This window comes from Trachurus trachurus (genome assembly GCF_905171665.1).
Source record: "Trachurus trachurus genome assembly, chromosome: 17".
NCBI classification, from domain to species: domain Eukaryota; kingdom Metazoa; phylum Chordata; class Actinopteri; order Carangiformes; family Carangidae; genus Trachurus; species Trachurus trachurus.
This window is the reverse complement of record NC_139900.1, coordinates 1,652,070-1,679,823: the sequence shown is the minus strand read 5'-3', so window position 1 is coordinate 1,679,823 and position 27,754 is coordinate 1,652,070. Positions and strand designations below refer to the sequence as shown.

At 41.1% G+C, this 27,754-nt stretch overlaps 1 protein-coding gene across 1 annotated transcript; it reads left to right on the top strand.

The window, feature by feature from the left end:
* The first annotated feature begins 1,564 nt into the window (after positions 1 to 1,564).
* adhfe1 (alcohol dehydrogenase iron containing 1) lies at positions 1,565 to 18,386 on the top strand. Its single transcript, XM_083991646.1, has 14 exons — positions 1,565 to 1,699; positions 4,283 to 4,320; positions 4,540 to 4,592; positions 4,725 to 4,778; positions 5,567 to 5,721; positions 5,921 to 6,117; positions 6,801 to 6,878; positions 6,955 to 7,060; positions 8,430 to 8,582; positions 9,507 to 9,605; positions 9,778 to 9,856; positions 10,676 to 10,772; positions 16,109 to 16,266; positions 17,462 to 18,386. Exons 1-14 carry the CDS (start codon positions 1,647 to 1,649, stop codon positions 17,543 to 17,545), a joined length of 1,404 nt encoding a protein of 467 aa, XP_083847772.1. The 5' UTR covers positions 1,565 to 1,646; the 3' UTR covers positions 17,546 to 18,386.
* Positions 18,387 to 27,754: the final 9,368 nt, after the last annotated feature.

The window sequence follows — 27,754 nt, the reverse complement described above, 5'->3', positions numbered from 1 at the left end:
ATGATCAATCATTGACAGCTCTGCATTATCACAGCAACCATGAACTACAGCCTGCAGGTCAAAGGTCACCGTCTCGTAGGCAGCTAGCTGGCTGTTGTTAGTCGTCATGTTGCCAAAACACTATGTCTATGTTTTATTTTCAGTTGAATAAACTTATTAACCATTTCTTTATACGTTGTATTAATGTTATTTAAACATCGATAGATAGATAGATAGATAGATAGATAGATAGATAGATAGATAGATAGATAGATAGATAGATAGATAGATAGATAGATAGATAGATAGATAGATAGATAGATACGCTTTATTTCGGTGTCACTCCACAACACACAATAAAAATCCAGAGACAATATAAAAATACAATATTCATTACAAAATTACCTGTTCCCCCTTGACAAAATTAAAAGTGTTGGGGACCACTCAAAAAGAGAGTTGTGAGACACCAACTAATAAAATCATGAATAAAAAACGCACATTATAGTAGGCTACCATACAAACAAAACAAAACAATTGTTTTATGAACTAGAACTCATGAGAGACAGTCTTCTATTGAGGATGAGGTGGCAGGCTTTGGCACATTCGTTAATGCAGTGTTTGCCAGCTAAAATTACACACAATTTATTCATATCATCAAGATAATTAAAATTAAAATAGGACTTAGAAAGTGTACTAAATAGATCAGCGCGAATGTCCGTATAAGTAACACAGTGGAGCCAGAATCACATAAAACACAGTAATGTCTCTCCACTGGGGTGTTTGTGTATCTACCAGTTTCTATTGCCACACCTAGATAGAATCTAGGCCTACATGCTCAATTAAACACAGCATTAATAGGCAGGGCCGTTGTCTAGGGGAGAAAGGTGGTGATAACTCTAGGGGCCCAGCGCCCAGTGGGGCCCATAAAAAACCCCAGTAGTCTAATCTTTGTATGACTGATTTATTCTGCGTAAGACCCTGACTAATACTCATAGTACACTGTAAAAACTCTACATCTTTACAAGAATATTTGTCTTATTTCTTGTCCAAATGTCTCATTTCTAGTCAAAACTAATCTCTTTCCACTTAAAATAAGACTCATTACCTAAAAATTTACTTGTTTTTAGATCATTTTCACAATAAATAGAAAAATCTGCCAGTGAAAGTAAGTTTTTTGTGCTTGTAATAAGGAAGAAAAACTTGCTCCACTGTCAGATTTTTTCTACTTATTCCAAGTGAAAATCTGCTTGAAAGAAGTAAAAAGTGTCTAAAAACAAGCTGCTTTTAATATGAGGAGTCTTATTTTAAGTAGAATGAGATTTGTTTTGACTAGAAATGACATTTTGACTAGAAATAAGACAAATATTCTTGCTAAGGTACTTGAGTTTTTGCAGTGTAATGCTGCATTAGCATCAAAACAAAGAAGGCTAAATAAAAAACCATAATACATACGTAGTCTAAGAAAAAAAAAGGAAAAGTTAGGGGGAGGGGCCCACTTTAGTATTCTTTAAGGGGGCCCAGAATTCATAGCAACGGCCCTGGTGGAGACTTTTACTTTGAAAGGACAGGACGGAAGTAGCGTGTAGTGGTGTGTGTCCCTCTGCGGAGACTTGGTGGTGTTGTTGTGACCTCGGTCCACAGCTCGTGAGGATCTTCAGTTCTGAGTCATGGCGGGAAGAGACCGGGTGGTGCATCTGCTGCGGCAGCTCCAGACCGCAGCGTGAGTAAAGAGTTAAACTTCTGTAGTCCGGTTCGGCCCGGAATGTAACTTTAAAACCTGTAAACACCGTGTAGAGGGGCAGGGGGGAGGGGCGCAGTGAAGTTAGTCTGAAGTTGGATATTGGCTACTTTAAAAATTCATATAAAATATAAGATGTGTTCAAATGCAATAACAAGAGGAGTGTGTCATTGAGCCAACAGGTCACATGACCTGGGAGTTATTGAGCTCTAAGGCTCAGATTTACATGAAATAAATTAATAATAAATATTTAGAGATGTGAAATGTAAAAACAAGAGATGTATCACATGACCTGGGAGCTATTGAGCATAAATGCTAACATTTACATATAAAAAGTTCATTAAAAAAAACGATAAACAGGTGTTAAATGTACAAACAGCAGCCAGTGGAGTAACATGCAACACTAGTAGGGAGCTCCAGTTATGTTATTCTAACATGCCCCTAGTTTCTATTGGCTCAAAACCAACACTAAGCCTCCTCTATGATACACACCTTTTTATTGCATTTGAACACATGTAATATTTTATATGAATTTTTAATGTAGCCTATTGAGAAGGAGCGAATGTCACCGCAGTGAAGTTAGTTCGAAGTTGGATATTTGACAGACATTTGCTCCTTCTCAATACATCTCATACAAAATTCATATAAAATAGTAAATGTGTTTAAATGCATTAAAAACAGCTGTGTGTCATAGAGGAGGCTTAGATAATTTACCATCCTGTGTTGGTTTTGAGCCAATAACAGGTCACATAAATTTTTTATATATTTTATACTGTAAATATGAGCGTTAGAGCTCAATAACCCAGGTCACCGACAACCAACACAGGATGGTAGAGTTAGTTAGTTAGTTAGTTAGTTAGTTAGTTAGTGAGTTAGTGAGTTAGTTAGTTAGTTAGTCACCTGTTGTTATTGCATTTAAACACATGTAGCCTAATATTTTATATGAATTTTTAATGTATTGAGAAGGAGCAAATGTCTGTCAAATTCCTTCGGGATTAATAAAGTAAATCTATCCATCTATCTATCTATCTATCTATCTATCTATCTATCTATCTATCTATCTATCTATCTATCTATCTATCTATCTATCTAAATATCCAACTTCAAACTAACTTCACTGTGGTGACATTTGCTCCTCCTCAATAGGCTACATTAAAAATTCATATAAAATATTACATGTGTTCAAATGCAATAAAAAGGTGTGTATCACAGAGGAGGCTTAGTGTTGGTTTTGAGCCAACAGGTCACATGAATTTTTTATATATTTTACACTGTAAATCTGAGCCTTAGAGCTCAATAACTCCCAGGTCATGTGACCTGTTGACTCAATGACACACTCCTCTTTTTATTGCATTTGAACACATCTTATATTTTCTATGAATGTTTAATGTATTGAGAAGGAGAGAATGTCTGTCAAATATCCAACTTTAAACTAACTTCACTGCAGCGGGGGAGGGGGATCTGGTCAGAAATCTGGCCATTTAAAAATGTTCAGGTCCAAACTGAGAGGAACCGGGTCCTGGATCAGAATCATGTGCAACCAGGAAATGAGCTGTTTGTTCTTTGTTAAAGGACAATTCCGGGTAAATTCACCTCAGGCTGTATGTTTCTAACATTTTAGGTCTAACAGAAGGAATCTGAAGGTTTTCAGTTTAATGTCTCCTGTTTTGCGGTAGTTGTGTCTGTCCCCGCATCGCCACGGCAGCAATGAATGGGAGCGGATGTAAGTTCTGCTGCTTAGGCTGTTTCCATCCCTCAAAGCCACAGACAGCGTCAGATGGAGACTCAAACATGCAGCCAGAAGTTTATTTACTTCAACAAGCCGACATGTTTGTAAAACTAGATCTAATTCAAAGTCTGGAGGAGTCGAGACCCAAGTTGACGCTCGGTGTGTTCAGGTGCAGTGGGAAGCTCCCGTTTGTGTCGTAAACACAGGAATATCAACTCTGCACTGCAAAAACTCAATATCTTACCAAGAATATTTGTCTTATTTCTTGTCAAAATGTCTCATTTCTAGTCAAAACTAAACTCTTTCCACTTAAAATAAGACTCATCACCTAAAATTAACTTGTTTTTAGATCATTTTCACTTGTTTCAAACTAAATTTCACTTGAAATAAATAGAAAAATCTGCCAGTGGAAGCAAGTTTTTTGTGCTTGTAATAAGAAAGAAAAACTTGCTCCACTATCAGATTTTTCTACTTATTTAAAGTGGAAAATTTGCTTGAAAAAATTAAAAAGTGTCAAAAACAAGCTGCTTTTTAAATGTGATGAGTCTGATTTTAAGTAGAAAGAGATTTATTTTGACTAGAAATAAGACAAATATTCTTGGTAAGATGTTGAATTTTTGCAGTGCGGTGTGTTCAGGGACAGTGGGAAAGCTCCCGTTTGTGTCATAAACACAGGAATATCAACTCTGGACTTGCTTTGTCCTTTAAGATGAGACACAACGTAGGACGTAGGACATGCGTGCACACATCTTTCCTACACACAGTTTTATGAATGAGCAGAGTTCATCAGGTGCTGTCTGACTGACACGAGTGTGTTTGTGTGTTTGTGTCCACAGGTGCAGGTGTCCTGCTCACTCACACACCTTCCACCAAGGTACACACACACACACACACACACACACACACACACACACACACACACACACACACACACACACACACACACCTTCATCAATACTTAACCTGGACGACCCCTCACCTCCAGAGGAAACTCAACAACACAACTTGTGTTAACAGACACACAACAGTGTTGTATCTGTGTGTTATTGATCAATAATCTGTCATGTCACTTATAACTGAGTTTGTCCTGCAGGTTCTGCAGGAGCTGCAGAATGTACGGTCGGCAAGACAGACTACGCCTTCGAGGTGACACACACACACACACACACACACACGCACACACACACACTCACACACACACACACACACGCAAGCACGCACACACAGACACACTCATACACTGTGCTGATGGGTTCCTGTCCTGTGTGTTTCTGTCAGATGGCCAGTTCCAACATCCGGTACGGAGAGGGAGTCAGCAGAGAGATCGGCATGGTAACTAACCACCATCATCATCATCTTCATCTTCCTCCTCCTCAGTGTGACCTGACGCTCACTGAGCTGTAACGCAGCTGTAAAGGTGCAGACACACCAACTCCGGCAATGGACGTCAAGTCAACGGATCCCATTCATTGTCTATGTAGAGCAGGAGCTCCGGCCGCGCGGTGCATCATGGACACAGCACGTCCAGTTGACGGCCCCGTCGCCGTATGTGAATTTGCATAAAGTTCGATAGATTGAACTTTATGCAAATGACGTCCGTCCAACGCAATGCGGCCGGCTCAGAAACTTTGTTCAAACTATCAAACTAGGCCGTGTTGATCAAATATGAATCAAGATTCTGTTACTGCACTACACATTTCCTGCCTCAAATGTGTTCAGAAACATACTTTAGTGTGTTGTTGAACTGTAAAATGAGATCGTTTGTGACCCGGCCGCCATGTTGGAAACGGCAGAGTGAAACTTAAGCTCCGCACCACGTCACACAGACCCGCCCACTCACCGGTGCGCTCGGCGATTCGTTGCGCCGGGATCCGTCGCCGCCGGAGTTGGTGTGTCTGTACCTTAATGCCGCTGCAATTTCGCTGTAACGGTGCTGCAATTCCGCTGTAACGCAGCTGTAACGGTGCTGTAACGGTGCTGCAATTCCGCTGTAACGCAGCTGTAACGGTGCTGTAATTCCCCTGTAACGCAGCTGTAACGCAGCTGTAACGCTCTGCAGTAACACTGCAGTAACGCTCCGTCTGCTCCGTCTGCTCCGTGTGCTCCGTGTGCCGCTCCAGGACCTGCAGAACCTCGGGGCCAGGAACGTGTGTCTGATGACGGACCAGAACCTGTCCCTCCTGCCCCCGGTCAAGGCCGTGCTGGAGTCTCTGGCCCGGAGCGGAGTCAAGTACAAGGTGTACGACCGCGTCCGCGTGGAGCCCACCGACGCCAGGTGAGCTCACCACTCAGACAGGAAGTGATGTCACTCAGTAGAGCTACAGATGTTTCATTAGTCTGAACCAAAGTTAATATAGTAAGACTACAGCTACAAATACAACTACAATGTGTGTCTCTCTCTGTGTGTGTGTGTGTGTGTGTGTGTGTGTGTGTGTGTGTGTGTGTGTGTGTGTGTGTGTGTGTGTGTGTGTCAGTTTTAAGGACGCCATCTCGTTTGCTAAGAAGGAGTCCTTCGACGTGTTCGTGGCGGTGGGCGGCGGCTCGGTGATCGACACCTGTAAAGCGGCCAACCTGTACGCCTGCCACCCCGACGCAGACTTCCTGGACTTCGTCAACGCTCCCATCGGGAAGGGGAAGCCCGTCACCGGAGCGCTGAAGCCGCTCATCGCAGGTAACCATGGCAACCGCCGATCAGCAGTTGGTTAGGTCTAAATAAAAACTGTGTTTTTCCTGCACTTTGAAGGGCTGGAAAAAATTATAGGTAACACTTTACAATAAGGGTCCCTTAATTAACCTTAGTAAGTACATATTAAGCATTAATTAACTGTTTACAGATATATTAACAATCATTATTATGTTTTACTTAGGATTAGGAAACACATTAATTAATGTAGCCTATTAGTAAGCAGTTAATTCATGTTTACTACTCAGAGTTAGTTAATGAATTTAAAAGTTGAATAATGTAATTAGTTATCATTATGTATGCATTACTCAGCATTAATTAACACATTAGTTTATATATATTAATGCTTAATAATGTACTAACTAACGTAAATTAAGGGACCCTTATTGTAAAGTGTTACCAAATTATATTATAGCGAACAATGGAACTGTGTATTATTTTTCAGGTAAAACCTCTTTTAGGCCGTGAAAATAGGCCGTTTCTTTGGGTCTGTTCACAACACTGTATGTTGTAAATCTCTGGGCAGGGCTATTATGGGCTGGCGTTGCTAACGGGAGGAGTGCAGAGAGTCTTCTACTGCAATTAAAGTACTTAGGGGCTATTTGGAGATCATACAACCCCACTTTAAAAACATGCTACTATCCCTTTAAACCCATCACTGTGTGTTTCAGTCCCGACCACGGCCGGCACCGGCAGCGAGACGACCGGCGTCGCCATCTTCGACTACGAGCCTCTGAAGGCCAAGACAGGTGGGTGAGGTTGCTATAGAAACGTTTCCTGATGACATCACGTCAGTCTGAGCTGTGATTGGCCGTCTTGTCTCAGGTATCGCCAGCAGAGCGCTCAGACCCACGCTGGGCATCGTCGACCCCACGCACACACTCAGCATGCCGGAGAGAGTCGCCGCCAACAGCGGCTTCGACGTGCTCTGGTCAGTCTGTCCCTCTGTCCACATCTGTCCACATCTGTCCACATCTGTCAACTAGGGATGTCATGATTACTTGTTTTCACAATTAACCGTGGTACTAGACGCCTAAATACCGCCACTTTCCAAAAAAGATAATATGTCAGAACCGTGTCGGTAAAGTAAAGGTAAATGCGCAGATATTGGTAAATTTAAATGTACGTATGTCGGTAGGAATGTAAATGTAAACCTGTCATTTGTAATTTAAAAAAAAAGATTTAAATAAATGTAAACATTCGGTGTAGATTTGAAACATTTCCCATGGGGGATTAATAATTGGTCCTATATTAATACATATTTAAAATATTTTGTGTAAACAATCAGTTATGTAAGTATATTTTGGCTATATTTGATTTTACACATTCATGGTGTTTAAAAGAAATTGATTATTACAAAATCATCGTCATAATCATAATACGGTGATTATTTCTCTGACAATAATCGTACCAAGAAAATGTATAATCGTGATATCCCTACTGTCCACATCTGTCCACGTCTATCTATCTAAATCTATCCTAAGACACAAGTGAGATCACACTTTGTATCCCAAATAAACACGTTTTTTAAAAATGGCTGCCAACCATACTTGAGAGGCCCATCATACCTTTGCTTCTGTTGTAGCTATAATAACTAACTTGGAGTCAAGGAATCCAATAAAATAGGATTCAAGACTAAAAAACAATGATGTTCTCCTTACCATGACTATTTGAGCGCGACTATTTGAGCTAAAATATGCTTTTTTCCACTATGAACTATAATGCTTTCAGCTCCTGGATTTTATCTACAGCTTATTTGTAACATGATTGCAATATTTCAGGATTGTTTCTCAGTTTGAATGATAAACAAGGACCTAATGTTTTTCAATCTTTTTTTTTTAAAGTTTTATTAATGTTTTTACATTAATAAAACGCAATATCCTGTCACACAAGCAGCTCCATGTCGTCTCAGAAGCTGTAGATCACACCCAGGAGCTGAAGGTATTATAGTTTATATGGACATTCTAAATGCAATGTGTTTTTGGCATGCGTTTTTATCTTAGTATCAAATTGTCATGGTAAGGAGAACATCATTGTTTTTTTAGTCTTGGAACCTATTTTATTGGATTCCTTGACTCCAAAAATGTTCACTTTGACACCAAATCAGTTATTATAGCTACAACAGAAGCAAAGGTATGATGGGCCTCTCAAGTATGGTGGGCGGCCATTTTAAAAGAAAACGCGTTTATTTTGGATACAGTGTGATCTCACTTGTGTCTTTGCATCATGACTTGAAGTCACTAATCCTCACAACTAAGTCTCAGTTGACTCAGTGTGACTCTGTGTTGCCATGGTTACAGCCACGCCCTGGAGTCGTACACGGCGCTGCCCTACCACCAGCGGAGCCCCTGCCCCCCCAACCCGCTGCTCCGCCCCGCCTACCAGGGCAGCAACCCCATCAGCGACGTCTGGTCCCGACACGCCCTCAACGTGGTCGCCAAGTACATGAAACGGTGGGTAACCACGGTAACCACGCCCTCAACGTGGTCGCCAAGTACATGAAACGGTGGGTAACCACGGTAACCACGCCCTCAACGTGGTCGCCAAGTACATGAAACGGTGGGTAACCACGGTAACCACGCCCTCAACGTGGTCGCCAAGTACATGAAACACCACTAGGGGTGTGCATTGGTACTGCCCTCACGATTCAATTCAATTCGATTCACCAGGTAACGATTCAATTCGATTCACGAGGTAACGATTCGATTCGATTCACCAGGTAACGATTTGATTCGATTCACCAGGTAACGATTTGATTCGATTCACCAGGTAACGATTTGATTCGATTCACGAGGTAACGATTCGATTCGATTCGATTCACCAGGTAACGATTTGATTCGATTCACGAGGTAACGATTCGATTTGATTCGATTCACCAGGTAACGATTTGATTCGATTCACCAGGTAACGATTTGATTCGATTCACCAGGTAACGATTTGATTCGATTCGATTCACCAGGTAACGATTCGATTCGATTCGATTCGATTCGATTCGATTCGATTCTACAATGCATTGCGATGCATCAAAATTCTACTGCACACAACACGGCAAATTTTTCATCAGTCATGAGGTCTCAACAGATTTTATCGGCTGCTATGTATTATCACTCTGCTGTATTAAATAAAATAAAATTGAATGGTACAGGGCAAAATCAATGTGACTGGACTATATGAAAGACTACGGGGCTTTTATTTTGAAGGGCCAGATACAGGAAGTCGTGACACTTTTTTGTTGTTGTTTTTTTACACAGCAGGTCTCTTGATGTATTGATCTATTAATTGATCGATTAATCTATTGATGTATTAATATATTGATCTATTTATCTATTGATCTAATCTATTGATGTATTGATGTATCTCTGCTCTGATTGGTCCAGAGCGGTGCGGGACCCTGAGGACCTGGAGGCTCGGTCCAGCATGCACCTGGCCAGCGTCTTCGCTGGGATCGGCTTCGGGAACGCTGGAGTTCACCTGTGGTGAGGCGTTCACTGCCCGTGGTAAAACTAAGACGCTGCTGCAACACACACACACAGCTGCATCACCCTGACTGTGTGTGTGTGTGTGTGTGTGTGTGTGTGTGTGTGTGTGTGTGTGTGTGTGTGTGTGTGTGTGTGTGTGTGTGTGTGTGTGTGTGTGTGTGTGTTGCAGTCATGGGATGTCGTACCCCATCGCTGGCAACGTGAAGACCCACTCAGCTAAAGGCTACAGCGTGGAGCACCCCCTGGTGGTGAGAGGCCGCCGCTACACACACACATACAGCTACACACACACAGCTACACACACACACACACAGCTACACACACACCACAGCTACACACACACAGAGATATTTTTTTATTTGCTTTGTGAATGTTAGTGTGTGTGTGAGTTTAGTTATCGGCCGTGGTAAAGGAGCAGTTCCATGATTTCATTGATCTGTATTCTATTGTGTGCTTTAAAAAAAAAAGACACCGGGTGTTGTACAGTTCGTCCAGAGAGGGGAGTGGGGGGGCATCCAATGATCTTTTGGGCTGTGAATCATTCATCACACACACACATCACAGCTACACACACATATATATATATATATATATTTTTTTTTTAACAACTTTATTATTGCTTTACAAAATACATAAACAGTGCATAAAACCATAATGAGCATCATATTAATAACAATTGGATAACAAATAGACGTGACAATAAAATAAATACATACATACATAGAAATAAATAATAGTAAAAAAAAATAAGAAATAAAAATAAAAAGGAAAAGAAAAAAGTAAGACACACCAGGGGATATGAGCAACGGAAATTAAATTGAATTAAAGATATTAAAGTGGGAGCACAGATTTATAGTTCTGATTTGCTTTCTTGTTATTAGCAGAGGAAACTGACTTGAAATAGCTACAACCTCCAGTTCTGTCATGAAAACACTAAACATGGGTTTTACTTTGGCAAATTTATACTTGTGGATATAAAACTTTGCAAGAACAGCTGTTAATGAGATGTGTCATCGTGTGTGTGTGTGTGTGTGTGTGTGTGTGTGTGTGTGTGTGTGTGTCCTCAGCCTCATGGTCTCTCCGTGGTCCTCACCTCTCCGGCCGTCTTCAGCTTCACCGCTCCGATGTGTCCGGAGCGCCACCTGGACGCCGCCGAGATCCTAGGTAACTGTTCACCACTTCACCTGTTCACCCATTCATTCACCTGCACACACAGCTACAGTCCTACGCTCTGATTGGTTCACACTAGTCTTGGTGTTAGTAGTATCATTTTTTTTAAAGTGTGGTTGTATGATCTCCAAATAGCCCCTAAGTATTTTAATTGCAGTAGAAGACTCTCTGCACTCCTCCCGTTAGCAACGCCAGCCCATAATAGCCTTGCCCAGAGATTTACAACATACAGTGTTGTGAACAGACCCAAAGAAACGGCCTATTTTCACGGCCTAAAAGAGGTTTTACCTGGAAAAAAACTAAAACTGTGTATTTTTTTTCAGGTAAAACCTCTTTTAGGCCGTGAAAATAGGCCGTTTCTTTGGCGGCCATATTGGGAAGGTCAACTCTCCCTCAGAGCATTAAGCCTCTGCTGCATGTTCTGCTGTAACGACCAGAACCCATTTCCAAACGGTTTGATTCTTTATGAACGTCTATGCAGTTATGATGCAGCAAACTTAGAATCACGGATCAGTTTAATCATGTACTTTTTTATATAAAAGTAACATTATAGTGACATTATGCAAATAGTTAAAGTAATAGCTACATACTGATTTATTTTTATGAATATGAGTTATGAATCGTTTTTTTAGTGAAGATGACTGTGCACTGTAATAGTCTACTTGCCAGCCCATAGGGCCCCATTGTGAACCCGGAAATGTTGAGTACCCCAAAGTTTTATGTTAGAAATAGATAGTATGGGTCCCCAGTATTCAGAAACTGCCGGATGCTAACTTATATATATTGGGCAATTAGCATAACTGACATAATTAGCATAAATTAGCATAATTGTATATATGGGCAATATTTCAACAAAATTGACTTGGCTGATCTGGGCAATATTGGAGTGGTTTTAGGGGTTATTGATGATGATGAATCCATTTCTGACATTTTCAAAATTCAAAATGGCTGTCTAAACCGGAAGGGACCAGATTGAAATCCATCGAAATCGGCCCACTGGCGGTTTAAATCTGGTCACTTCCGGTTGCTAATTATGTCAATTGTGCTAATTGCCCAATATATATAAGTTAGCATCCGGCAGTTTCTGAATACTGGGGACCCATACTATATATTTCTAACATAAGACTTTGGGGTACTCAACATTTCCGGGTACTCATTGTTGGCAAGTAGACTATAACTGCAGCCAGAGTCAGAGCAAGTTGCCCGTTCCAATATGGCCGACTGTGAGCTACGCCTGCGTGATATCGCGATATCTTTTTTGACGATTTTTAAATCGATTTTTTTTTTGAAAAAAAAAATCTTTTTTGATTTTTTTTTTTTTTAATATTGTGCAATGTGCATTTGTTCGCCTTTTTTATATCCAGAGAGTACAGGTTTTGAAAAGGGTTTAAGTTCACTTTATAATGGAGTATGTTAATTTATAGGCTCCTACAGTATTTGTGTGCAGATAAATGTTAAAAATGCTAAAGACTAAAAATCATAGAGAGAATCGGCAATATCGTAGAATCATAATTTAAATCGAATCACCATCCAAAAAATCATAGAAGAATCGAATCTGTGTTGTATTCAGGTGTAGTAACATGTTGTATTCAGGTGTAGTAACAGTCTCTGTGTTGTATTCAGGTGTAGTAACATGTTGTATTCAGGTGTAGTAACATGTTGTATTCAGGTGTAGTAACAGTCTCTGTGTTGTATTCAGGTGTAGTAACATGTTGTATTCAGGTGTAGTAACATGTTGTATTCAGGTGTAGTAACAGTCTCTGTGTTGTATTCAGGTGTAGTAACGTGTTGTATTCAGGTGTAGTAACATGTTGTATTCAGGTGTAGTAACGGTCTCTGTGTTGTATTCAGGTGTAGTAACAGTCTCTGTGTTGTATTCAGGTGTAGTAACATGTTGTATTCAGGTGTAGTAACAGTCTCTGTGTTGTATTCAGGTGTAGTAACATGTTGTATTCAGGTGTAGTAACGGTCTCTGTGTTGTATTCAGGTGTAGTAACATGTTGTATTCAGGTGTAGTAACAGTCTCTGTGTTGTATTCAGGTGTAGTAACATGTTGTATTCAGGTGTAGTAACAGTCTCTGTGTTGTATTCAGGTGTAGTAACATGTTGTATTCAGGTGTAGTAACAGTCTCTGTGTTGTATTCAGGTGTAGTAACATGTTGTATTCAGGTGTAGTAACAGTCTCTGTGTTGTATTCAGGTGTAGTAACATGTTGTATTCAGGTGTAGTAACAGTCTCTGTGTTGTATTCAGGTGTAGTAACATGTTGTATTCAGGTGTAGTAACATGTTGTATTCAGGTGTAGTAACATGTTGTATTCAGGTGTAGTAACAGTCTCTGTGTTGTATTCAGGTGTAGTAACAGTCTCTGTGTTGTATTCAGGTGTAGTAACAGTCTCTGTGTTGTATTCAGGTGTAGTAACATGTTGTATTCAGGTGTAGTAACATGTTGTATTCAGGTGTAGTAACATGTTGTATTCAGGTGTAGTAACAGTCTCTGTGTTGTATTCAGGTGTAGTAACATGTTGTATTCAGGTGTAGTAACAGTCTCTGTGTTGTATTCAGGTGTAGTAACAGTCTCTGTGTTGTATTCAGGTGTAGTAACAGTCTCTGTGTTGTATTCAGGTGTAGTAACAGTCTCTGTGTTGTATTCAGGTGTAGTAACAGTCTCTGTGTTGTATTCAGGTGTAGTAACAGTCTCTGTGTTGTATTCAGGTGTAGTAACATGTTGTATTCAGGTGTAGTAACATGTTGTATTCAGGTGTAGTAACATGTTGTATTCAGGTGTAGTAACAGTCTCTGTGTTGTATTCAGGTGTAGTAACGTGTTGTATTCAGGTGTAGTAACAGTCTCTGTGTTGTATTCAGGTGTAGTAACATGTTGTATTCAGGTGTAGTAACAGTCTCTGTGTTGTATTCAGGTGTAGTAACATGTTGTATTCAGGTGTAGTAACGGTCTCTGTGTTGTATTCAGGTGTAGTAACATGTTGTATTCAGGTGTAGTAACATGTTGTATTCAGGTGTAGTAACAGTCTCTGTGTTGTATTCAGGTGTAGTAACAGTCTCTGTGTTGTATTCAGGTGTAGTAACATGTTGTATTCAGGTGTAGTAACAGTCTCTGTGTTGTATTCAGGTGTAGTAACATGTTGTATTCAGGTGTAGTAACAGTCTCTGTGTTGTATTCAGGTGTAGTAACATGTTGTATTCAGGTGTAGTAACAGTCTCTGTGTTGTATTCAGGTGTAGTAACGTGTTGTATTCAGGTGTAGTAACGGTCTCTGTGTTGTATTCAGGTGTAGTAACATGTTGTATTCAGGTGTAGTAACATGTTGTATTCAGGTGTAGTAACGGTCTCTGTGTTGTATTCAGGTGTAGTAACATGTTGTATTCAGGTGTAGTAACAGTCTCTGTGTTGTATTCAGGTGTAGTAACATGTTGTATTCAGGTGTAGTAACAGTCTCTGTGTTGTATTCAGGTGTAGTAACGTGTTGTATTCAGGTGTAGTAACGGTCTCTGTGTTGTATTCAGGTGTAGTAACATGTTGTATTCAGGTGTAGTAACATGTTGTATTCAGGTGTAGTAACAGTCTCTGTGTTGTATTCAGGTGTAGTAACAGTCTCTGTGTTGTATTCAGGTGTAGTAACATGTTGTATTCAGGTGTAGTAACATGTTGTATTCAGGTGTAGTAACGGTCTCTGTGTTGTATTCAGGTGTAGTAACATGTTGTATTCAGGTGTAGTAACGTGTTGTATTCAGGTGTAGTAACATGTTGTATTCAGGTGTAGTAACGGTCTCTGTGTTGTATTCAGGTGTAGTAACAGTCTCTGTGTTGTATTCAGGTGTAGTAACGGTCTCTGTGTTGTATTCAGGTGTAGTAACATGTTGTATTCAGGTGTAGTAACATGTTGTATTCAGGTGTAGTAACGGTCTCTGTGTTGTATTCAGGTGTAGTAACATGTTGTATTCAGGTGTAGTAACGTGTTGTATTCAGGTGTAGTAACATGTTGTATTCAGGTGTAGTAACGGTCTCTGTGTTGTATTCAGGTGTAGTAACAGTCTCTGTGTTGTATTCAGGTGTAGTAACGTGTTGTATTCAGGTGTAGTAACGGTCTCTGTGTTGTATTCAGGTGTAGTAACATGTTGTATTCAGGTGTAGTAACATGTTGTATTCAGGTGTAGTAACATGTTGTATTCAGGTGTAGTAACGTGTTGTATTCAGGTGTAGTAACAGTCTCTGTGTTGTATTCAGGTGTAGTAACAGTCTCTGTGTTGTATTCAGGTGTAGTAACGTGTTGTATTCAGGTGTAGTAACGGTCTCTGTGTTGTATTCAGGTGTAGTAACAGTCTCTGTGTTGTATTCAGGTGTAGTAACAGTCTCTGTGTTGTATTCAGGTGTAGTAACAGTCTCTGTGTTGTATTCAGGTGTAGTAACAGTCTCTGTGTTGTATTCAGGTGTAGTAACAGTCTCTGTGTTGTATTCAGGTGTAGTAACAGTCTCTGTGTTGTATTCAGGTGTAGTAACGGTCTCTGTGTTGTATTCAGGTGTAGTAACAGTCTCTGTGTTGTATTCAGGTGTAGTAACAGTCTCTGTGTTGTATTCAGGTGTAGTAACAGTCTCTGTGCTGCGTTCAGGTGTAGTAACGGTCTCTGTGCTGCGTTCAGGTGTAGTAACGGTCTCTCTGTGCTGCGTTCAGGTGCAGTAACGGTCTCTCTGTGTGTTGCGTTCAGGTGTAGTAACAGTCTCTGTGTTGTATTCAGGTGTAGTAACAGTCTCTGTGTTGTATTCAGGTGTAGTAACGGTCTCTGTGCTGCGTTCAGGTGTAGTAACGGTCTCTCTGTGCTGCGTTCAGGTGCAGTAACGGTCTCTCTGTGTGTTGCGTTCAGGTGTAGTAACGGTCTCTGTGTTGCGTTCAGGTGCAGTAACGGTCTCTCTGTGCTGCGTTCAGGTGTAGTAACGGTCTCTCTGTGTTGCGTTCAGGTGCAGTAACGGTCTCTCTGTGTTGCGTTCAGGTGCAGTAACAGTCTCTCTGTGCTGCGTTCAGGTGCAGTAACAGTCTCTCTGTGTTGCGTTCAGGTGCAGTAACGGTCTCTCTGTGTTGCGTTCAGGTGTAGTAACGGTCTCTCTGTGTGTTGCGTTCAGGTGCAGTAACGGTCTCTCTGTGCTGCGTTCAGGTGTAGTGACGGTCTCTCTCTGTGTTGCGTTCAGGTGTAGTGGCGGTCTCTCTGTGCTGCGTTCAGGTGCAGTAACGGTCTCTCTGTGTTGCGTTCAGGTGCAGTAACGGTCTCTCTGTGCTGCGTTCAGGTGCAGTAACGGTCTCTCTGTGTTGCATTCAGGTGCAGACATCCGGCAGGTGAAGCGTGCCGACGCCGGCGCCGTTCTGTCCGACACGCTGCGTCAGTTCCTGTTCGACCTGCAGGTGGAGGACGGACTGGGAGCGCTGGGATACAGCAAGGACGACATCCCAGCGCTGGTCAGAGGAACCATCCCTCAGGTCAGTGGGAATACATGGTTAAAGGGATAGTTCAACATTTAGTCAATCTGGCCCATCACCATAATCCCTATAGTCATAGCAGTAGGTTCGTTACCTTTAATTGTCGGTGCAAGCTGTTTTTAGAACGGCGGAGCAGAGCCGTGAGCTGCTCAGAGCTACGCTACGGAGGCTCATTATGGGATTTCTTGGTTTCCCCTCATCAAACTCATCAAATACACAATCCAACAACTCCACAACGCTCTGGTGGACAAGTTGTGAGCTGCACGTTCACCACGCTATGAGATAATAACACAACGTTACCACACAGAGTTGTTTTAGAGGGAAATACATGTAAAACCACTGATGCGTGTTGCCTTCAGGGACAGTTTTTCATCAACAGTCTCTGTATTTCCCTCTAAAACAACTCTGTGTGGTAACGTTGTGTTATTATCTCATAGCGTGGTGAATGTGCAGCTCACAACTTGTCCACCAGAGCGTTGTGGAGTTGTTGGATTGTGTATTTGATGAGTTTGATGATGAGGGAAACCAAGAAATCCCATAATGAGCCTCCGTAGTGTAGCTCTGAGCAGCTCACGGCTCTGCTCCGCCGTTCTAAAAACAGCTTGCACCGACAATTAAAGGTAACGAACCTGCTGCTATGACTATAGGGATTATGGTGATGGGCCAATTTAGTTTTTATATGTGTGTTATGTTTCTGATCCAGTGTTTTAATATTAATCTGCCTGTTCTTGTGTTAATTTATAGATCTTGTCATTTTTTATCCCACTTGACCCTTCATTGAAGCTGACTGTTGTGTGGCAGTCCACACTAGATAATAAGATCTAGAGCTGCAACAATAATCGATTATTAAATTAATCATCAACTATTCTGATAATCTAATAATCAATCATCAACTATTCTGATAATCTAATAATCAGTTTGAGTCGTTTTTTAATTAAAAAAAAGTCCAGATTCTCTGATTTCAGCTTCTTCAATGTGAATATTTCTGGTTTCTTGGTTCCTTTATGACAATAAACTGAGTCTCTCTTTGGTTTGTGGACAAAACAAGACATTTGAGGACGATGTCGTCTGGTGGTTTGAGAAACACTGAACGATGTTTTTACCATTTTATTGACCAAACAACTAATCGATTAATCGTAGTGTATTCAGATGACTGATGTGATGCTGTTGTTGTGTTGTTGTTGTTGTTGTTCAGGAGCGAGTGACCAAGTTGTCTCCCAGAGAACACAACGAGGAAGACCTGACGGAGATGTTCTCAGCCTCCATGAAGCTCTACTGACCCTGAACGCACCACAAAGCTCTACTGACCCTGAACGCACCACCATGAAGCTCTACTGACCCTGAACGCACCACCATGAAGCTCTACTGAGCCTGAACGCACCACCATGAAGCTCTACTGACCCTGAACGCACCACCATGAAGCTCTACTGAGCCTGAACGCACCACCAGACCCTGAACGCACCACGCAGCTCTACTGACCCTGAACGCACCGTCCACCAGCTGCAGTTCCTCTACCGGCCACTAGACGGAGCTGCAGCTCCACCTGTCACCTGTGTGACATCATCACCTCATCTTTTTTTTTTTTTTTTTTCAAAACTTTATTGAAAAGTTGCAGTCTCAGTCAGAACATCGACCATGGACAGAACAAACACAGTCTGGCTTCTCAAACCAAGAACATAACTAAATAAATAACTAAATGCAGTATGAGACATAAAGTGAATGACATGCGTCAGTCAGTACAGAGGAAGTTTAAACATTATAATAAAAATAAGTGAAATTAAATAAAAAAAGAAAGAGAAAAAAAAGGCAAGACATATTATGTTAACGGTGTTTATACATTTCTTATTATACATTCTTTTAATACATTCAAAGTAGTTATTGAAATCAGTTTCAGAAACAGGGAAGGAAGGTCGACCTCTGGAAAACTTGGTTTCATGTGGAATTTATGCAATTACAATAATCAAATTAATTAAGTGTTGCATTTTCCTATCATTATTATTATAGTATAACAGTAAATCTTTGGCTTTCAAATTAACTGGTATGTTGGAATGTGATGTGACGTAAACTTCAATTTTTTTCCAAAAAATCTGGGAAAAATTACATAAAAAAAAAAAGAAAAAGGTGCCAAATTGTTTCCACTTAGAAAATACACAATTAACATCAATATTGATAAATTTTGACAAAACTATGTTAGTGAGGTAAATGTTGTGTATCATTTTATATTGAATCATCGTCACCGTGTGGATCGATCACCTGGCTGTGATGTCATCGCCTCCGTCGTCCAATAGGAGACCAGGACTTTTACTCATGAACGAATCATTGAGGAGTTTTAATGGATCAATAATAAATATTAAAACTGATCAATAACATGAAACCACCTCGTTAACTCGTCTTTACAGAGTCGACTCATCTAATCAATACGGTTAATTATTGATTATGAATGTTAATGAGCCCCGAGTCCGAGTGTGTGTGAGCAGGGCCGTTGTCTAGGGGAGAAAGGTGATGATAACTCTAGGGGCCCAGCGCCCAGTGGGGCCCATAAAAAACCCCAGTAGTCTAATCTTTGTATGACTGATTTATTCTGCGTAAGACCCTGACTAATACTCATAGTACACTGTAAAAACTCTACATCTTTCCAAGAATATTTGTCTTATTTCTTGTCCAAATGTCTCATTTCTAGTCAAAACTAATCTCTTTCCACTTAAAATAAGACTCATCACCTAAAAATTAACTTGTTTTTAGATCATTTTCACTTAAATTCACAATAAATAGAAAAATCTGCCAGTGAAAGTAAGTTTTTTGTGCTTGTAATAAGGAAGAAAAACTTGCTCCACTATCAGATTTTTTCTACTTATTCCAAGTGAAAATCTGCTTGAAAGAAGTAAAAAGTGTCTAAAAACAAGCTACTTTTAATATGATGAGTCTTATTTTAAGTAGAATGAGATTTGTTTTGACTAGAAATGACATTTTGACTAGAAATAAGACAAATATTCTTGCTAAGATACTTGAGTTTTTGCAGTGTAATGCTGCATTAGCATCAAAACAAAGAAGGCTAAATAAAAAACCATAATACATACGTAGTCTAAGAAAAAAAAAGGAAAAGTTAGGGGGAGGGGCCCACTTTAGTATTCTTTAAGGGGGCCCAGAATTCATAGCAACGGCCCTGGCTGTGAGTGTGTGTGTGTGTGTGTGTGTGTGTGTTTCTGAGAAGAGTGTGTGTTAATCCAGTCTAACCTGATCTAGGAACAGTTGTTATATAAACTGATCTGACTCCATTTAACGGGTTTAACCCCGGGAACAGAGAGCGAGCTAAACACAGTCTGACCTTGAACGCACCACAGAGCTGCACACACACACACACACACACACACACACACACACACACACACACACACACACACACACACACACACACACAGCTTCAGTCTCAATATGGATCAATCACCTGATCAATAATCAATATGTCTGTTTCTCAGAGTTTAAACTGACCAATGAGAATCAACAGATGAGGAACTGAACCTGAACACACCTCATGTCCCGTGTGTGTGTGTGTGTGTGTGTATGTAACAGACACACACACACACACACACACACACACATAGAGGATTAGTGTGTGCAGGTATTTAAGCTCAGTGTGTGTGTGTGTGTGAGACAGAGAGAGAGCATCCATCCCATCATGCAGCAGATCTACAGACAGTCTGATGAACAGTTTGAGGTTTTTACCACCGTCTTCTCCCCCCAAGGTGAGTCCACACACACACACACACACACACACACACACACACACACACTAGCTTGTGTTTTCAGCTTAAAGGGATAGTATCATTTTTTTTAAAGTGGGGTTGTATGATCTACAAATAGCCCCTAAGTACTTTAATTGCAGTAGAAGACTCTCTGCACTCCTCCCGTTAGCAACGCCAGCCCATAATAGCCCTGCCCAGAGATTTACAACATACAACTGTGTTTTTCCTGCACAAAAAATTATATTATAGCAAACAATGGAACTGTGTATTATTTTCAGGTAAAACCTCTTTTAGGCCGTGAAAATAGGCCGTTTCTTTGGGTCTGTTCACAACACTGTATGTTGTAAATCTCTGGGCAGGGTTATTATGGGCTGGTGTTGCTAACGGGAGGAGTGCAGAGAGTCTTCTACTGCAATTAAAGTACTTAGGGGCTATTTGGAGATCATACAACCACACTTTAAAAAAAAAAAAGATACTATCCCTTTAATATCAATCAATCAATATAAACTTTATTGTCCCCGGAGGGAAATTTGTCTTGGACGGTGAATGTCTCCAGCAGCTGTATGTCATTAAGTTTAGTTTATCAGTTTATTAAAGGGACAGTTGTGTAATGACATTAATCATTTGCAGAAAAAAAAAATGAAGAGATGTTTGCACCAGATTTAACTCACAGCTCATTTCCATCTGTAGTCCCGACACGTTACATTAAAGATGACAAAATACACAGACCACAAGCTACTATACAAAGGTGATACACAGAATGACACACTTAGACAATACAGAAACATGTACGAGGTAGACAAACTGCACACACAAGACACAAGACAGACTTAACAGCACATTTAAATAACATAAAACATGTTTCCATTCACTCCTGAGTGAGTAGCTACAGTTCACAGACCAGCACAGCCCTTGTTGCCTTGGTTGCAACCAGGAAAGAAAAGAAGTAAACCTACAATAAATCTGGTAAATACATAAGTACTGTGTCTTGGGGACTTCTAAACAAAAAAGAAAAAAACTCTAATCTGAGTTAAAGTGGACAAGGTGTGTGTTGGTGCTCCACAACACAACCCACACAACACAAACCCACAAAGAGACTTTAAGATGGTTGAGTTCATTTCACACAACAACGACTGAGAAGATGTTTATACAATTAAAAAAGAAAAAAAACAAGAGAAAAGAAGAATCCCCTGGACCCTGAACTAGAAGTTATTTATATTCCTGTATTGTTACTGGGTGACAGAAGGAGTCAGTGTTAACCTGCTGAAGTCTGATTTGATCAACTTTATTAATCCCAGAGGGGCAGTCCACTAACAATAAAACAATACAATACAAACTCATCCACATTCGTACCTACTTACATACAGTACAGGTCAAAAGTTTGGACACTCTCAATGCATTTCCTTTATTTTCATGACTATTTACATTGTAGATTCTCAGTGAAATTCCACTAATGAACCTGACAAGGCTTCACACTGACACCTGTGAAGTGAAAACCATGTTCAGGTCAGGTTGAAGGTTCACCTCTTGAAGCTCATCAAGAGAGAGAGAGAATGCCAAGAGCAAAAAGCAGTAATCAGAGCAAAGGGGGGCTACTCTGAAGAAACTAGAACTGGTGGAGGGCAGAGATAGAGGAGGAGGAGGAAGAAGGAGAGGAAGAAGAAAAGAAGAAAGAGAAGACAAAGAAGAAAAGACCTGTTTTCAGTTATTTCCCCCTGAACATGTGTTCATTCATAGTTTTGGTAGAGAATTTCTAATATTGTCAATAGACTGGCTCTGGTTTTGGTGCCTTCAGTGAGAATAAAGGAAACACATTGAATGAGAAGGTGTGTCTCCCCCTGGTGGTGAGGAGGAGACACCGTCAGTCAGAGTCTCTATGGAGCTCAGACTGGAAACAGACTGACTCTCTCCTGAGACACAACCTGGGGTGTTTCCATGGTTTCCATCCATGTTTGTGAACAGCTGTTGTGTTACCGTTGTCTGAGCTTTAATGAGCGATCAGCCACAGAGACAAAGACCTGCTATTGGACCATGGTGCTGCTGCTCCTGCAATGACATGAAAGAACAACAACAGTTTGCAAAGTATTGTGGGTAATTTCACCTTGCACTATGTTCCTAGTCTGCCTCCAACCGGTTACACGCTGTCATTCTGACATCCCAGCATTCAGCATTCCTACAAGGCTTCCAATAGAAGGAAATGTGTGTTACCCTCTAGTCTACCTGGTCTCTTTACTAAACTTAAAGGGTCAGAAACGGCCGCTTGTCCTGTTTGTTGCGCCGAGTTGTCACGAGCTGCAACACGAGTTTACCCGAGTAAGGAAAACTAATCTGATTGGTCGTTATCGAGCGGGCGGGATATTCAAAGCTTGGGGCGAGACCGAGCTCCGTGTGTGTGTGTGTGTGTCTCAGATGTTTGATTGATGGATGACGGATCCAATATCAGTGGCTGATGAATCGTAGCAACGTGACGTATAATCCGTGTGCCTGCATTATCCAATGAGGAAACAAACTACCACACTTTCATCCTGGATTTACTGGAAAATAGAATTTAGCACAAAGTTTGTACGACATCGTCTGATAGATGAGTTATTACACTGATGTTAAGACCCACAGTGGAATCAAATTCTATTTTCTTTTCTGAACACCTTTAACCCTGTTTGGCCCAGTCGGTTCCTTTCCTCCTTCCTTCCTTCCTCTTTTGATCCAACTGACCTGATCTATTCCCTATACCTCCATCTTTCTTTCCTTCCCTTTTCCCTTCCTTCTTCCTTCCTTGGACAAATTTATTCCCTCCCTCCTCTTTCCTTCCTTCTTTCCACCATTCTTTTCCTTCCTTCCCTTCATCCTTCCTTTTTGATCCAATCTGTTCCCTCCCTTCTTCTATCTTTCCTCCCATCTTTCCCTTTGTCCTTCCTTCCTTCCTTGACCCAGGAGGACAACAGGAGGGTTAAACTCCTTTCTTCATTGCTTAACTGTGGTTTAAAAAACGACCATATTAGTCAAGAATTGTCAGAATGACGGGACGTTTGATAGAAAATGAAGTGTTGCCATTTAGAGAAGTAGAGGCCGATGTGGGACTGATGGGATGTTGTAAAACTTTGTGGAGTAAAACTGTGGAATAATATGAGTAACTGAAATCAAAAAGAATTTGAGTGTAATCATGTTTAAAAAGAGACGTAAAGAAATGATTCTCCAGAGGTACACTGAATAATTCACACAAGGTGTTTACTTACTTACTATCTGGATTAAAATGTGTAAAATGTTTAATTAGAACATATTTGATAGGGGTAGGATTAGATAAATTTATACTTCTTCCTGCTCCTTTTCACTCATGTAAACTGCTTATGAGATGTTACTGTTTTTGTGTATACATTTTTGCAGTTCACTTATTATAGCCTATTATTATTTTATCTTATTTATTTTATTATTTTATTTTTTTACATTGTCGTTTACATGATCGAAATAAAGATATTAGTCAATCAGTCATGGTGAACACTTCACTGACCCCCCCCCCCCCCCCCCCCTCTCTGTGTCTCAGTGTGCAGGAGGACCAGGACCAAACATGTGGACGATGAGAAGGTAAAGGATCAGTGCGTGTGTTAATCAGTGTTACATCAGTCAGCTCAGGGCATTTGCAGCTATTTAAAGGAGAGAACAGGACACACAGCGGCGTCCTGCCAGAGGAGCAGGTTTGATTCCTCATGGACCTCAGGGACTGACTGGTAGATTACCATCAATAGATAATAATAATAGTAGGGATGTCACAATTTATCGTGGTATTAAACGCCACAATTAATCGATCGTAAAGATTCCTAAATACCGTCACTTTCCAAACAAATATTCTGTATGAGCCGAAGGTGAATAAATGCTCAGATTCTGGTCCATTTACCTAACGGAGCATTGAATTGGTAGGAATTTAAATGTTAGAATGTCATTTGTAATAATAAAAAAAAAGATTAAAATTAACTTAAACATTTGGTATCAATGACAATTAATGACTTATATATTTCAAACACTTTAATAATTGGCCATATTTTAATAGATACTTTGTGTAAATAATTAGTAATGTAATTATATTTTGACTATATTTGATTGTACACATTAATAGTGTTTGAAATTAATAAATGCTTAATAATAATCATGATAATCGTACGTAGAAAATCTGTAATGGTGACATCCCTAAATAATAGACCACAGACTCTAATGGAGGTTTTAATAAGAGTCATTTCCTGTCCTTCAGACTTTCAAAGTAAAAGACAGGTGGATCTCAGACGGTCGTTAAAGGGTTAACCTCCTGAGACTGCGTCCTCATACGAGGACATTACATTTTTGCCTCTTAGCACCATGATACTCCATTTTTAAAAACTTTGACCTATTAGCCACATTTAGGGACACTGCCTGCACCATCTTGTGGTGATATCACAAATTTCACCAATTTCTTTGGGGTAAATAAATGGTGGGAATTTCAGCCGGAGCCTTCTATGGCAGTCCCCAGAAGATAAAAGACCAAAGTAAGAATTTAATGACATTGACACATTTTAGTAATAGTAGCAGACTAGGACATCAGTAAATGTCACATCCTCGTTTGTTGTTTTCAAAGAAATTTGTATAATTTGTGATATCACCACAAGATGGTGCAGGCAGTGTCCCTTAATGTGGCTAATAGGTCAAAGTTTTTAAAAATGGAGTATCATGGTGCTAAGAGGCAAAAATAATGTCCGGGCCAATCTGATGTGGCATTTTAGAATAAAACCCCTTTGAACTTCCATATGTCACTGCATCTATATACAGTAGGATTCATTGTTTTTCGACCCAATGTCCTCGTATGAGGACACTGATTTTTGAGAGAACTACTTATTGTAGAAAGCTGAAATTTTGAATTTACACAAATTGGGCCCTTCTGGTCCCAAACAGCAAATACAGTTTTTTTATGTTGAGATAATCCCAGTGTCCTCATATGAGGACATAATTTTTTGCAAAAACTACTTCCTGTACAAAGACAAACTGTAGGTATTGTACTTATTAGGTCCTACTTATCCCAGATAGCAAGGAGAAATAAAAAATGCACACCAGAACAAAGCTGGGGTCTCAGGATTAATGATGAGGGAGGCGGGGTTACGAGCTGCTCTCTGCTCTCTGATTGGCAGGTGGTGGTGGCGGTCCAGTACCGGTCCCGCCAGGCCAAGGAGCTGGACCTGAGCCGGGGAGACCAGATCGAGGTGCTGTTCAGGGAGGACGACACCTGGTGGTTCGGACGCCGTCTGTCCAACGGAGACGAGGGATACTTCCCCTCCGCCTGCGTAGAGCCCAGAAAGGTGACGCCTCAATGTCCCTCATTATCTCCTCCCCCTCACGTGGACTAAGGGCTGGGAGAAGTTTCAGAGTCCACCGTCCCTTCTCTGAGTTACAGGGGGTCTCGGCGTAGCAGTGAATTTCAATGCAACGGTTGCAAAGGGACACCAGAGCTCTTCGTAAAAAAACACACACAAAAAAACATCCAAATACCTCCATGATGCTCGTATGTAATGTCCGTCTTGTGCTGAAGCCCCAAAATGAGAAATTGTCCCGAAAAAAATTAAGTAAGTCTATATTTTAAGCTTGTTTGTAGCGGAAGCTTCTCGAAGCTCCTCTTCCTGGTCCGTCCAAATCTCGCGTGATTCGCAGTAACCGCACTGACGCCGGCGCAAATCACGCGAGATTTGGACGGACCAGGAAGAGGAGCTTCGAGAAGCTTCCGCTACAAACAAGCTTAAAATATAGACTTATTTAATTTTTTTCGGGACAATTACGCAATTTGGGGCTTCAGCACAAGACGGACATTACATACGAGCATCATGGAGGTATTTGGATGTTTTTTTGTGTGTGTTTTTTTACGAAGAGCTCCGGTGTCTCTTTGCAACCCGTTGCATTGAAATTCACTGCTACGCCAAGACCCCCTGTAACTCAGAGAAGGGACGGTGGACTCTGATAATTCTTCCAGCCCTTAGTCAACATGAGGGTGAGTAGATAATGAGCGAAATATCATTCTAGGGTGAACTATCCCTTTAACTAACATATTTTCTGGGGGAAACACTGGTCTTCGTAACAAAAAGACACACCAAAAAACATCCAAATACCTCCATGCTGCTCGTATGTAATGTCCCTCTTGTATTGAAGCCCCAACATGAGAAATTGTCCCGAAAAAAATTAAGTAAGTCTAGGCTATATTTCAAGCTTGTTTCTGAATAAGATTGTCATGCGTAGGTAGGTTGGTTTGGTTCTTTTCTCCTTTTTATTTTTACTTGCTTAAGTGTATGTGTGTGTGTGTGTGCGTGTAGGGGCACACCATATCTTTGGCTTATTTCCCCTGGCTTTTAAATGTTGAATGTCAATTTGAATGTGTTGCTGAGACTCTTTTCACGTCATGCTGGTTGTGGTATTGTATTGTCCTTTGTTTATTTATGTATTTATTCAACATGGCTAGGTGCAACTGCAAACTGAATTGCCCATTGGGATCAATAAAGTTTTCTCTCTCTCTCTCTGTTTGTAGCGGAAGCTTCTTGAAGCTTCTCTTCCCAGTTCGTCACATTTGGACGAACCATGAAGAGGAGCTTCCGCTACAAAACAAGCTTGAAATATAGACTTACTTAATTTTTTTCGGGACAATTTCTCATTTTGGGGCTTAAATACCAGAGGGACATTACATACGAGCAGCATGGAGGTATTTGGATGTTTTTTGGTGTGTCTTTTTGTTACGAAGACAGTTGGTATCTATTTGCAACCGTCATATGGACATGCACTGCTACGCCGAGACCCCCTGTAACTCAGAGAAGCCACGGAGGACTCTGAAACTTCTCCCAGCCCTTAGTCCACATGAGGGGGAGGAGCCTAGATAATGAGTGCAATTTCAATTCTGGGTGAACTATCCCTTTAACGTCTAATGTCTGAACTTTGAGCTTCAGCTGGAACAGGAAGTGACCAGTTAGGAGGGTTGGAGATCCTTCTGGAGACCTTTTCACTGAACCTTTAACACTCCAGAGTTTAATATCTGGTTCTGGTCTCAGTCTGGTTCTGGTTCCTGAGGGTCTAAGGACAGAGGATGTTGTTATTATGGGATGTAAAGCCCTTTGAGACAAACTGGTGGTAAAAACGGGCTATACTAATAAAATTGCCTTGCCTGATCATGTCTCAAACGGTTCTGGTTCAGAGATCCCAGCTGGTTTCCACCACAGACCAAGCTGAGCCCTGATTGGCCGACAGCAGCAGTGATGATGTAATGCCTGTGTGTGTTTCAGGCTGGCGAGTCGCCCAGTGCCACGCCCACTCTGCTGAGGAGGGGCTCGGTGCCGGTCAACGTGACGACCACCGCTGCCTCTTGTGGCTGCTCCAGGTAACTATGGCAACACCTGACCAACACCATTTTTTTTTCATGCTAGAAAGTGACAGTTTAGTGGTCAGTTTATCCAGACAACGGCTGTAAGGAAATGCAGAGCAGAGCGGCTAGTGAAAGAGGCAGCGGCGGCTAGTGAAAGAGGCAGCAGCGGCTAGTGGCTAGTGAAAGAGGCAGCGGCGGCTAGTGAAAGAGGCAGCGGCGGCTAGTGGTTAGTGAAAGAGGCAGCGGCGGCTAGTGGTTAGTGAAAGAGGCAGCAGGGGCTAGCGGCTAGTGAAAGAGGCAGCGGCGGCTAGTGGCTAGTGAAAGAGGCAGCGGCTAGTGAAAGAGGCAGCAGCGGCTAGTGAAAGAGGCAGCAGCGGCTAGTGAAAGAGGC

Bases quoted from the DNA above. Each gene is read 5' to 3' on its own strand.
- adhfe1 (XM_083991646.1), top strand. From the start codon at position 1,647: ATGGCGGGAAGAGACCGGGTGGTGCATCTGCTGCGGCAGCTCCAGACC. The intron at 4,779-5,566 runs GTAACTAACCAC...GTGCCGCTCCAG, and splicing joins TCAGCAGAGAGATCGGCATG to GACCTGCAGAACCTCGGGGC. The intron at 8,583-9,506 runs GTGGGTAACCAC...TGATTGGTCCAG, and splicing joins GTCGCCAAGTACATGAAACG to AGCGGTGCGGGACCCTGAGG.